This window comes from Mustela erminea, chromosome 2 (assembly GCF_009829155.1).
Source record: "Mustela erminea isolate mMusErm1 chromosome 2, mMusErm1.Pri, whole genome shotgun sequence".
Lineage (NCBI taxonomy): Eukaryota > Metazoa > Chordata > Mammalia > Carnivora > Mustelidae > Mustela > Mustela erminea.
In genome coordinates, this window is record NC_045615.1 from 108252070 (window position 1) to 108265244 (window position 13175).

General features: G+C 34.8%; 1 protein-coding gene across 13 annotated transcripts in view; it reads left to right on the forward strand.

The window, feature by feature from the left end:
- CPEB2 (cytoplasmic polyadenylation element binding protein 2) overlaps nt 1–13175 on the forward strand; it is a 71017-nt gene that overhangs the window by 23717 nt on the left and 34125 nt on the right. For 11 of the 13 annotated variants that reach the window (XM_032333868.1, XM_032333870.1, XM_032333864.1 and 8 more), the window contains one exon: nt 7561–7611. In XM_032333868.1, the coding sequence (XP_032189759.1) occupies nt 7561–7611 (51 nt within the window). Of the gene's footprint in view, nt 1–1043; nt 1063–7560; nt 7612–13175 lie in introns of those variants that run through there. The other 2 variants (XM_032333878.1, XM_032333877.1) reach the window with 2 other exon arrangements.

Consider the following 13175-nt stretch of genomic DNA (forward strand, 5'->3'; position numbering starts at 1 on the left):
TGTAAAAGATTGTTAATCATACTCCTTTTTAAATGGAGTACCTTGCTCATACTTGATTCAGTCGCTTTTTTTCAGTGTACATATCTCTCACATGATACTGTGTCATGGGAGCCATGAACACCTCTGTTTTTTCTGTATCTTGAATCAGCATTAATTATAGTGCCAAAAAAATAGAAAGGGCCAAATAAATTATTGGTTGAATGATTAAACATTTTTCTGTAGTAGTTCTTACTCTTCATCAGTATTTATTTAGGACTTTTTAAAAAAGTATTTATATGCATTTAAAGTAGTTTGTGTAACCATTCCCCTACAGTTGGAAATTTAGGTATTTCAAATTTTTAAATAAAAATCAGTGAGCTTTTTCTGTTTTTATTTCCAAAAATATACTTCATATGTTTGTTTTTGATGCTCTAGAGACATATATTGCCAACTTTAAGTTTAACATAAAACTTAAAGTTTTATGCCACTTTATACTGCCACTGGCAATGCTTGATTGCCCATTTGTTATTCTTAATATTATTCTCATTTATGAAAGTGTCACAATTTAAAGTTTTGCAACCATTAGTTAGTTCAACTTGATTTTAATATTAATTACATATATCTTAATTGTTTTATTATAATAACTTTATGGTGATACATTATCTTAGCACATGATTAATGACTTAAGTTTAGGCTTTTGTTGTCAATCTTTTGCGATTATACTTTACTTGAAACAAGTTTTTGATACTTTGTATTCCTTAGTGTTTCTTAGTATGTTTTCTAGTATTGATTCGATAAAAGTTTTAAAAGTTGTAAATAATTCAGAAAAAAAAATTTATGTTGGGACCCTGCTTTAAGAGTTAACTAGATTAATTTTCCTGAAAACTCGCTTAGATTGGTGGCTTTTATTAAGGAATGATTCTTTTGCTCTCTTGGGATCTGGTACTTTGGATCTAAGGGTCTTTTCTGCATTTGTATGATCTTATTCTTAGGCTTTTATGAGGCATGCATTGAGATTTGGGAATGAGGTCAGGAATGACTGTCCTGCCCCTTGGATCTGAACAGAGATTGGAGTTATTCAAGGTTGGTAATGACCACATTCTAAGTGGATTTTACCAGACTTTTGTGAACCATTTTCTTTCTAACTAGATTTGGAAATACAGGTAAAATGTAGAAAATGAAGAAATATTAGAAGAGATGACTAAACTAGTGGAAATAGTGCTTTATATTTAAAGCATGTAAGAAGGAAATATTTGATATTTTCATTTGTATAACTTGTTCATGTGTATAATAAACACACACATATACACACATAATGTAAAACATGATGCATATCACATATTGAATACTTGATACATGCCAAACATTGGCCTGAGGATTCTATATGTAGGTATTAATATATGTCATTCTTTTGCAGTTATACTTTAAATATGTACATCAGCTAAGATGTACATATTTACTCTTATTTTACAGTTGGGTGACTCTGGTGGCTTACTAACAGTAATTGTCCAAGTTTCAGTGCTACTAAATGGTTGGACTCTTGAGTTTGTGCTTTAACCTTTGTACCATACTGCCTCTCATTATTTGGTTTAATATTAATTCTACCCTAGTATCTTTATGATTCTAATATGTGATTTAATTTTTTTGTTGTTAAAAGGAGTTGGCAGAATGCATGACATTGTTCTTTAGTAATTTTATCATCACTGATGAGGAATGAGTTGGCATCATTAACTGTGAATATTGGAACTTTGGAGGTCATGTTTTAGATGTATTCTTTAAAGAAAATTATTTGTGGAGAAGGGAGAAGTCTATCTTGATGGAGCAAAAAGCAAGACTTATCTTTCTCCCTCTCATTCTTAAGGAGTTTAGAAAAATAAACTAATAAAAACTTAATTGTATAATTTTTCCATTTACTGAGAGAACATCCTTCCATGCCCCACTTACAAACACATACTTAATACTAAGCTTTTGACTGAGCTCATGGGTTACATAATACAATGAGATATTTCATTCAACCATTTAACAAATACTTAAGGGCCTGTTATGTACTAGACTTTGTTTTAGATGTTAGAGATACAGTAGAGAATAAAAAAGATGAAGTCCTCTCCTTATGGATCTTCAGTTTTAATGAAGGATGGAGACAAAAAGAGCCAGTGCTACGAAGAAAAAAAATATAGTGTCAAGGGATAGCGAAAGAAGCTGCTATTCTAAAATGTTCTCTGACGGCATCTTTTAAAACACCTGAATGGAGAGGTACAGCTTTCATCATATCTGGGCAAATGCATTTTAAGTAGAAGAGGAAATAGATCCTGGAATGGGAATATGCCTGGCGAGTTTGAGTAATAGCTGAGAGGCCAGTGTGGTTAGAATAGTAGAGGATGAGGGGCCAGCATGGGAGTATTCTGAGCAATAGAAGTACATGAACTCATTTAGATTTTAAAGGTATCATAGGGTCTGCTGAATGGAGACTAGACTGTCAGGTTATTCTAGTACTCTGTGAAGAGAGAAGAATGATGTGGGCTTGGGAAACCAAGAAGGAGCTGATGAAGAGCAGTAAAATCCAGGTCTGTGTTTATAATAGAGCAATCAGAATTTGTTGATGGATTTGTACACAGATTACATAGAATGAAGTGTAGAGGTAACCCAGGGTTTGGGGATGAGCATCCATATGGAAGGAAGACAGTGCTCTATGCTAGTCTGGAAAAGTATGGGGTGAAAGGTTGCAGTTGGAGATATAATTGTGGGAGTCATCTGCTTAGATAATGATGTATGAAGCTTTGGTAGTACATAACATCACTGAGGGAGGTGGTGTAGAAAGAGAAGTCCCATTAGTGAATACTGGCCCTTGGTGTTTAAAAGTTGAGGAGGAAGACATAGCAAAGAGGATTTCAGGAGTAGCTAGTGAGAACAAACCAAGAGTATATGGTATCTGGAAAGGGAAATATGATGCTTTAGCAAATAGGGTACTAGAGCTCGCTTGTTACTGGGCTTTCAACTTGAGCCTACATAAACATTAAGCGATTTAAGAAGTGATTGCTTCATTTTATCCTTTCTAATTCACATTTCTCCAGTTGTGAAAGTATGTTTAAATCCTAAGAGAAGTGGTGTATTATTTTATCATCTCTATTTTCTAAGATTTTTAATTGAGAGTAGGTAGGTAATTTGGAGAAGGAACTTAAATATATATGAAATAGTCTTTAATGCTGGCTTAAGTTACTGCAGGTCTTTAAATAATGCTTTGCTTTACGTTTTAGTAATGGTAATTCATCTATATAAGTGATAAATTGGATGCAGTTGTCATATTTCTGTATTTTTTTGTTGCTTGAATATACATTTTAAATGGCCAACATGAATTGCCTCTCATTTATATATTATACAGATAATTAAAACCATAGTAGACAAACAAGACAAATTTTAAGATAGCATAGGTCCTGTAGTTACTCACTGACACCTAAGAATAAATATAGATTTTCCAAAAGTATCTATTTTTAAGTTTCTTGGTATCAATGTGAAGAAGTGCTAAGAGTAGGATATATCCATTAATTAATACATATATTAAAACCATCATGAAATTATTATATCATATTTTCACAATAATAAATAATAACTTGGTTATCTAAAATTCAGTTTTCATAAATTTAGACTAGAGGGCTTTATTTGGAAGGGTAGGTTCTTCTGGGACAACAGAAAGCACATAAGTAGCTTAAACAAGATAGTCTCTTTCTCTTACAAAAATGTAACACCCATAGAAGTAGCGTGATGTTCTTGCATCTAAGCACCTGTCTTTGTGTTCTGCTGTCCTTACCACCCAGCTGCAGCTTCATAATGAGTATTGCTGATTCAGGTTAGCCATCACTTCTGCATCCCAGCAGGCAGAAAAAAAAAGGAAAGGGAAGGGAAGATCTTCCCTTTTAGGGATACTTTCTAAAAACAGTATACACCAGTTTTGTTTTACATCCCATTGGCTAGGTCTTACTCTCATGGCATGCTTTAACTACAAGGGAGTCTGAAAAATGTAGTTTTTAAACTCTGGGCATCCCTGAGCCTCGGTAGAATTTGGGGTTCCTATTATTGACATGTACAGCAGTTAGTGTACAACTGGCAGTCTCTGTTCCACAGGGCTTTTAGATAATAGGGAGAAACTGATTTTACAGCAATGTGATTTTTTTTCTGTGTTTAAGGATAAGTTATCATACACTACATAGTCACTCTCTGAATACTTTTAATGGATTTAGGATAACAGTTTGCCCTATGACCAACCATACATACCTTTCTCTGTATTATTTTATCAACTAGGAAGTCATTACAAGATTGTGATTAGGAGCATGGAGCCACTCTGCCCGGGGGTCATGTCTTACCAGTGCTGTGTGCCAACCGTGTAACCTTGAGCGAATTTTGTAACCTTTTATGTCATAGAAGATAATAGTACCTAATTCATACGATTGCTGTAAGGGTTAAATAATTGGTTGTAAAGAACTTAGAAAAGCTCTTGGCACAGAGTAAGCTCTCAAATTTTAGTTATTTCTATAAATTATCATGTTCTTAGTGATAGTAATTTTAGTACTGTCCCAGGTAAAATGACTGTAAAAGTTACAAGATACACTGATACTGTGCTATGGTAGAGGAAAAGGGATTGGATAATTGAAAAGTGAATCTGAGTTTGCTTATTTCGTTTTGGAGTATTTGATTAGTTATATTGAAAGATTTTCTTATTTGGAGAACTATATTTTGGAACATATATACAAATATACATCCTGCAAAAAGGTATCTACCTTGTGAATTTTATACATAAGGTATGCCTTTTAAGTCCATTCAGAGCCAGGAAGTCAAAAGGCTATAAGCAATGAAAATGCCTTCTTACTTGTATCTTGGGATAGGTAAAGCAAGCACTCAACCTGTTGGAGGATAAATACATGGCAGTTGAAAGTTGAGTGTCTTTTGAAACAGAGCCAGGCTTAAGGCTTTGCTCAGTTTACTTCTCTAGAAGGTCTTGCCTTAGTCCCTCATTGGTTAAATGTGCCTTTGTTTTTTATATAGCATACTGTACATGATTCTTTAAACACTTGGCAGATTCTGTTGAAGTTGTTCCTGTCTTTCGTACCACATCATAAGCAGACACATAGCTGTGTCCTCAGCATCTTACACACTGTAGGTATATAAGACTTAATGAACTTGGTAGAGTGGATATAGCAATACAGGCTACCACTTTCATAGGGTTATTAATTTTCAATCTCAAGTCAAAAATAACAGTACTTTTTCATGTCCTTAAATTGCTCTCTAAATTTGGTCACCTGCAGCAAGATGTTTAGAAATAGGCATATTTCCAAAATAAGCTGGATAATTAAGACAAAGTAATGCTCTGTGCTGTTGAAGTCCAGTTTAGAAAAAGTCTGCTTTCTCCCTCTTTGTATCTTGTACCTTTTGTACATGCTGCCTTCTTTCTCACTGCATACTAAAGTATTACAACAATAAACTTACTTGCATGTTTTAAGAGTATGACGACTTTATTAATTTAACTGAGGTTATGCTGCATGAAATTCAGGAGTAAATAAGAGGTGGTCACTTGTCTTTTAAAGAACAGTAGCATTTGTTTTGTTTCACCACATTGAGTCTGAATCTGCCACAGTTTAATTAGAGCCCAGATGAAGTGTGTGTGTGTGTGTGTGTGTGGGTTTGTTTATGTATTTTAATGTTAGAATTGGATTATCTCCTTCACTGGTAGATGACTGAATTTTTTAGCTTCATAATTTAAACAAAACCCCAACAGACAGTCTGTATTTTGTATGGGATGTTTGGGTGTAATACAGGGCTTTACAGTTTACAGTGCTTGCTGAGGTAGTCGAGGTAGATGTGGTGAATCTGTACTCCTTATTAATCATGTCAGATTCATTCGGATATTTATCGGTCACTATTCTGGTAGCATCTCATCCCAAACTGTCAGAGTCTTTAAAGAGCTGTGCTGGGGGCGCCTGGGTGGCTCAGTGGGTTAAGCCGCTGCCTTCGGGTCAGGTCATGATCTCAGGGTCCTGGGATTGAGTCCCGCATCGGGCTCTCTGCTCAGCGGGGAACCTGCTTCCCTCTCTCTCTCTCTGCCTGCCTCTCCGTCTACTTGTGATTTCTCTCTGTCAAATAAATAAATAAATAAATCTTTAAAAAAAAAATTGTTAAAGGGCTGTGCTGAAAGCTACTGATGTGCCATTGCACAGACATTTAATTTTAGTTGTTTTCTCAATAGATTTTAATGGACCTTTCTAAGAGTCCATCAGAGATTCAGGCATTAGAGGAAAGTCTTCTATTTTAATGGGCTAAAAATAATGATGATCCTCGATGTTGGCATACAGTCAAACAAGCACTATGATGTAGAAATGCTGAATGAGCCCCATAGTATGTTCAGACTTGCCTTTTCTACTTTCCATAGCAGTCTGCAGTACTGCTATCATTTCTGCATGTATTGAGTGCAAAACTCTTGAATGAAGAATGGCTCAAAGGAAAGACTAGGCTACTGTGCTCTTAAGCTTTAATATTTTACTTTTTATTTTTTATTTATTTATTTTTTTTAATATTTTACTTTTTAAAAAATGTTTTAGATTGGGGTGCCTGGGTGGCTCAGTGGGTTAAGCCTCTGCCTTCGGCTCAGGTCATGATCCCAGGATCCTGGGATCGAACCCCCATCGGGCTCTCTGCTCAGCAGGGAGCCTGCTTCCCTTCCTCTCTCTGCCTGCTTCTCTGCCTACTTGTGATCTCTGTTTGTCAAATAAATAAATAAAATCTTTAAAAAAATTGTTTTGAATTAGTTATAAACTGAACAGGTTAAATTTGCAATGTCACTTGTAATAGTATGTTGAAGACATTTTCATCAAACATCCTTATTTATTTTTTTTTAAGATTTTTATTTATTTATTTGAGAGAGGGACAGTGAGAGAGAGCATGAGGGGGGGGAAGATCAGAAGGAGAAGCAGACTCCCTGTGGAGCTGGGAGACTGATGTGGGACTCGATCCCGAAATCCCGAGATCATGACCTGAGCCGAAGGCAGTTGCTTAACCAACGGAGTCACCCAGGTGCCCACAAACATCCTTATTTAAATACAACTATATATAAAATCATACTGAATTAATGGCAAGTTGTGATGAGTTTTGGTGCTCATTTTTTTTATTTTATTATTTTGGTTGTCTTTTGGTTAGGAATATAAATTCCTTTTCTTCAGATTTTATTTTTGGACAAAGAAATCTTTGGAGAGAATTTTAAACAGTTTTGAAAATATTAAAAAATGTTTACATCCTTTTTTAAGTTTGGATACCTACATTGTTTTTACTTCTCAGAAAACAAATAGGCTTTATTCTCTAGGCATTGCTCCTAAGTCACATTGTGCTCTTATGATGGAACTAAGGTTAGGTGTTTTGTGTTTTGGTTTCATATTTCAAAGATGATTTGGGTTAATATGTTTTGAGTTAAGAAATTCCTTTTTTTTTAATTTAAGAAATACACCATTGTCAGTAATTTCCTCCCTATCCCTCTTGCCTTTTTTTGCTTTTTCAAATAGCTCCATAATCTTCAAACTTTCCTTTCTTATCTTTTTAAAGGTCGATTGAGCTATCCACATCCAGGAACTGATAATCTGTTGATGTTAAATGGTAAGTTTTATAAAAACATTTTATTTTTCCAATTTGACTCTTATAAAAAAATATGTTGAGGACATGGTTCTCTATACCTTCCCCATACACAGAAGTTAATTATTTTATAAGTATAAAAATAAATTGTAACTGCTACAGTTTCTGTGCAGAAAGCATAATTATGAGTTTGAATGTTTTCTGGCTGTCAGAGCAGTCATTGTAGTGTATTTGTGACAGTGTGATTTAATTTGTTGATCACAGACTTTGGAGAGAGTCCTGAGTCTGAATACTGGCTTTCTAGTTTATGGTGAGACCTTGTTCAGTAACTTCTGTGAACCTTAGTTCCCCTTCTATGAAATGGGAATAACAATCTTAGGGTTTATTATGAGAATTGAATGAGATGATGTTTGCAAAGTACATAGAACTTGTTACTTAGTATTGTACTGGTGCTTATGTTAACCAAGGAGTGAATATACTAGTGATTGTTTGCAAATATGGTGCTCACACTGACTTAATTTATTCTAACTAGAAAGTTTACACTATGAACTTCACCAGAATCTGAAACAGGATAAATAAAGTTTCATTAAATTTTGTTTTCTTTCTGTTGGACAAACACTGTATTCAGAATCACAGTACTTAGCATATCCATGACTGTGGGAGTAGACATGGAGGATGAAAATATCCTTCACAAAGGTATTTTTAAATAAGAGGGTGGATAAAGAGAGGGAAGTAGGAAGAAGGAAGAGTAGAGATAGTACTTTAAAGTACATAATTATATAATTAGAATGGCTTGGCTCTTCTGTTTTAACTAGAGCTTTGTTGAGAACAGATGGCAGTGAAGTTAGGGAACAAAGTCTAAAAAAAAAGGCCAGTGTAAAGCTCAACTGTGTGAACTAATACTAAGTAAAGACTATAGTGACAGGAAAGTGGGAATAAAGTCCAGGCTACCTGGGAGATTGTCAAGGGAGATAGGATTTTGGAATGAGAGAAAAGCTGAAGAAGCAATGTGTCTGGTGATGTGATTGATTGGTTCATTTAAAATTGGATTGTTACATATTGCATTGCCCACCACATGCCAGCTTAGTCTAAGCACTGGGTTATATGTTAGGATCTTAAAGGATGGTTAGAGGTTGAATTGTTAAGGGTTCTGGGGTCTGACTGTGCTTTCTAGGCTAAGGCCATGTCTGGGCTAGACCTTTTAACAGTCCAGCAGGCCACATGCATGAATTCAGCGAATTATAGTGCTTACATAGACTTTGACCAGAAAGATTTAACTAGAAATTGCATTCCAGTACTTCTTCAGTCAACTTCTTTCTACCGTGGAATTTAAAAAAAACATGCCATTTCAGTAGCTGGTCTCTAAATCTGTTATGAAAACTTACAGTGTTGAAATTGAATTTGCAAACTGAAAATGGGTTGTAATTTTTATCTTCATGACCTGATTCATAAAGTAAAGATGGGTTTAGGTAACAATAAACTATATGTTTATCCTGACTTCCTTAAATAATTTTCTTTTGGGACAGTCTATGTGATAAAGTTCATTCACATTTCTATTATAACTTTTAAAAGAGGCAATTCAGTGGAAAAAATAGAATATGTATATTTCTCATACTCTGTTAAGATCCATACTCTGTTAAGATCCATGTTAAGAAGGTGCTGTTGTATGAGACAGTTTGTTAGATCATTCACAGATGTTCTGAGATTTCTTTATGCATAGTACACTAGGGCGATTCAGAAGTATATTGTAATCACAATAGAAGACATCAGTTATATTCGAGCAAAGAACTTAGAAGCTGCACTATTTTTACAACTTACACTTTCAGCTACACTGAATAATAATAACATTATTATTATTATTATTTTAAATGTTTTATTTATTTACCTCTGAGAGAGAGAGAGCATGAGCTGTGGGAGGAGGGCAGACGGAGAGGGACAAGCAGACCCCCTACTGAGCAGGAGCACCATCCAGGGCTCATCCCAGGGCCCTGAGATCATGACCTGAGCTAAAACCAAGAGTCAGACACCTAACTGAGGTGCCCCATGGTTAAACTAAATATTATTAAATTAATTGGTTCTATCACTTGAGAAAAGCCTTCTTAAACAACCTAGATGTTAGGTTAGAAGACTTTCATCACATAGTAGACATAAGAATATTTTATTTTAGGCAGGAGTTGAATCTTGTGGATAAATCTGCTTTTGCACTATGTGAGCACTCTTCATAGCCTGCCACTCTGGGGCCACATTACATACTCGATGCAGTAAGCTGTCCTGGATATTCTGAACTTTTTCTGGCAAGGGACTAGGGGAGAGAAAAGATAATGAAATTAGGACATCAAAATATGTTTAGGTCAGTAAGGACAGTTTGATCCAAGAGAAAAAAAAAAGTATTTTGCTCATTTGGGATCATTGTTAAGGGGGAAGCAGGAATCAGGACATTGGGTATATTTATAGGGTAAGGAGGTATTTGAATATTAAGGATTTAAGTAATTTTTTGATAGACATATAAGTTATTGAAGAGAGAAATAGGCAAATGGCAATAAATAGTAAGGGGAAATTTTCCTTGAGCTGCTTTTACAAATTCTTATAATTTAACTATATTCATAACATATTATCTCCCTAGGAAAAATGGGAATTAAGTGATACCGATACCAAGCCCTCACCTGTACTGTTATTATCAAATATTATTGATGACAGATATTATAGCATCTCATTACATAGACTTTTTAAATTATTATTTTTTAATATGTTTACAGATTGAAATTCACTATTAACAATTGGTTAAGTAAGTTGTATTACTTAACCAACAAACATAGCAAATATTACTGACTTTGAAAATCAATATTTGGTAATAAATTATAGATCAGTATTTTTTTTTTATGGTGGTTTAGCAATAGTTAACAGTAGTTGGCCCCATGATCTAATGAGCACTGGGTATTATATACAACTAATGAATCACTGAACACCATCAAAAACTAAAGATGTACTATATGTTGGGTAACTAAACTTAAAGAGAAAGAAAAAACCATAGTTTTTACTACAGGCTCTGGAGCTAGATTATCTAGCTTTGCTGTTACTAGCTATGTGACCTTGGACAGTTTGCCTAACTTCAGTTTAACTCAGTTCTTTATGTCAGAAGTAGATAAAAATGCTTCCTGCATCAGGGGGATTGTTTTGAGATGTGAAGAAATTCATTCATGTAAAGTGTTTAGAACAGCGGTGGCAGTGGGTAATGATGAAAGGTGACAAAACGATTTTGAAAGAATACATTCATGTCCCGTGAACAGAGGAAAGTGTTGGAGAATATAAAATTAAAAGATGTAACCAATATTTTCAAGTGAAGGAAGTTATATATAGTGACCAAAGAAGGTTTGTTTTATATTATTGCAGGAAGCCAAACCAGAACAACTTGGAAGGAGCTATAATAGGAACAAAATTTGTGTCAAAAGCAAAATGACTCTCTTAGGCAGTGTTTCCTAAAGTATGGTGCACATGGCCCTTGTGGTACCCAAGATGACTTTAGTGGCACACAAATACATATTTAAAATAAATTCATGACTACTGCAATTTAAGATCATTCCTTAGAAAACACAGAACTGGCAGAAATCTGTGACATTACCAAGCTATTACTAGGTGCTAGGCTTCAGTCCATTTAATAAAGAATAATACATAAATAGTAGTACAGTTGTTATGCAGATAAGGCAAATGTAAAGCTTCATGATTCTATCTTCCTGGTCAATTGACATTACAGTTAAACTTTGAAATATTTCTTTAAGAAATAAACAGGTAATGGGGTAAAGGTGATGAAGTAGGTCAGACCAGGTAAAACTTTTGAGCCTCTGTTAACTTAGAGAAAAAGACGCATAAACCCACGTCTGTATGTCTCATGAAGTTGATATAAAAAAAAATAACAGTAAAAAATGCTGTAGAAATATAACTGCAGGTAGGCTCCTGAACACATCATGTTCCTCAGTCTAACTAGAAATCAAGTTGAATTGACTGGTGGAGACCACCACTCTTGAATAATATTGTAAAGAGTCCAAATTTAACACCCAGAAGCATTTTAGGGAAGTCACATTGTGTAGGAATGAGTAGACTGTCTAAAAGACAAAAGTTAAATACTATCTGAAGTTAGAATGATAGCCCGAGTGTTTATATTTCTAAGTGTATAAATCTCATGTATTTTATTATCAATAAGAAAGAACAAAATAAAAAAACCACCCTGTTGGGGCACCTGGGCAGCTCAATCGGTTAAGCATTTGCCTTTGGCTGGGGTCATGATCCCAGGGTCCTGGGATCAAGCCCCATATCGGACTCCCTGCTCAGTGGGGAGTCTGCTTGCCCCTCCCCCTCTTTCCCCCCTGCTTGTTCTCTCTCTCTCTCTCAAATAAATAATTTAAAGAAAAAAAAAAAAACACCCTGTTTTTCATAGTGGTAAGGACCAATTAAAAATGATGTCTCATTCAAGTATTTCTTTCTGTTTGCATCATGTTGTGTTTCCTCTCACCCCTCTCCCAAGGAAAAATAGCGTATATGTTTATTAGAACATACAGTTTTTCAAAAGAAGAACAGCAGAAGTATGGGGTGATGCAAGTTAGTTTGAAATTTAAATTTGCTGTGATTAACCACATATAGCCATGTTTGTAATCAAGAGGTTGCTTGCTTTTTGGGAGGAAAGAAGTTTTGTTTATCTTTTAACTAAGAAAATTTACTCAGAAATGAAATTGTGTTTCTGAGGGCAGATATTCTAAATGTACTATATTAAGTCATACACATAATAGTAAACTTGAGAATGTAATCAGTTCTTTTTTATGCTGATGGATGTAAGTGGACTAGATAATAGATTTATTTTGGATCTTGAAAAGGACTATGATTTGGGGTGTATTTCTCTCCCTGGTTTTGGCTTCACGGGGCAAGAAATAAGAATTTCTTTAGTTTCACACCAAAAGAACTTTAACCTAAGTATTTTCAGCTAATTTAGTATGTTTACCCATCTCTTCCTCCATCTGCAGTAATTCATGTACCACAGCTGTAGCTAAGAGGCAATATATAAGGACACAAAGATGCCAAAAAGGATGTCAGAATCCTATTTCATTTTTATGGGTTAGAACCTAAATAAGATTATTGATAACCCAGGACCAAATTAATTATAAAGTCACTTGTATGGAAAAGATCTTTTTTCACAGCCTTCTTATTATCTCCATGAAGAAAAATACATAGACTCTAACATGCAAATATATGTATACACACACATATATATATTTACATATGTTTCTTTAATAGCCAGTTCCTTTTGAGTGACTTGTACTTTTGTAAAATGCTTTATAAAACTTAGGTACCTGAAATTTAATATTCTAAATACAGTTTTTATACAAAAATTGCTCATTTTTTTTTCTTAGTCATATTCTAAATTGAGTTTGGAGGGGCATATTGTTTAAAGAAGTCTTCTTTGGGGTGCCTGGGTGGCTCAGAGGGTTAATTAAGCCTCTACCTTCAGCTCGGGTCATGATCTCAGGGTCCTGGGATAGAGTGCCGCATTGCGCACTCTGCTCAGTGGGGAGCCTGCTTCCCCTTCTCTCTCTACATAC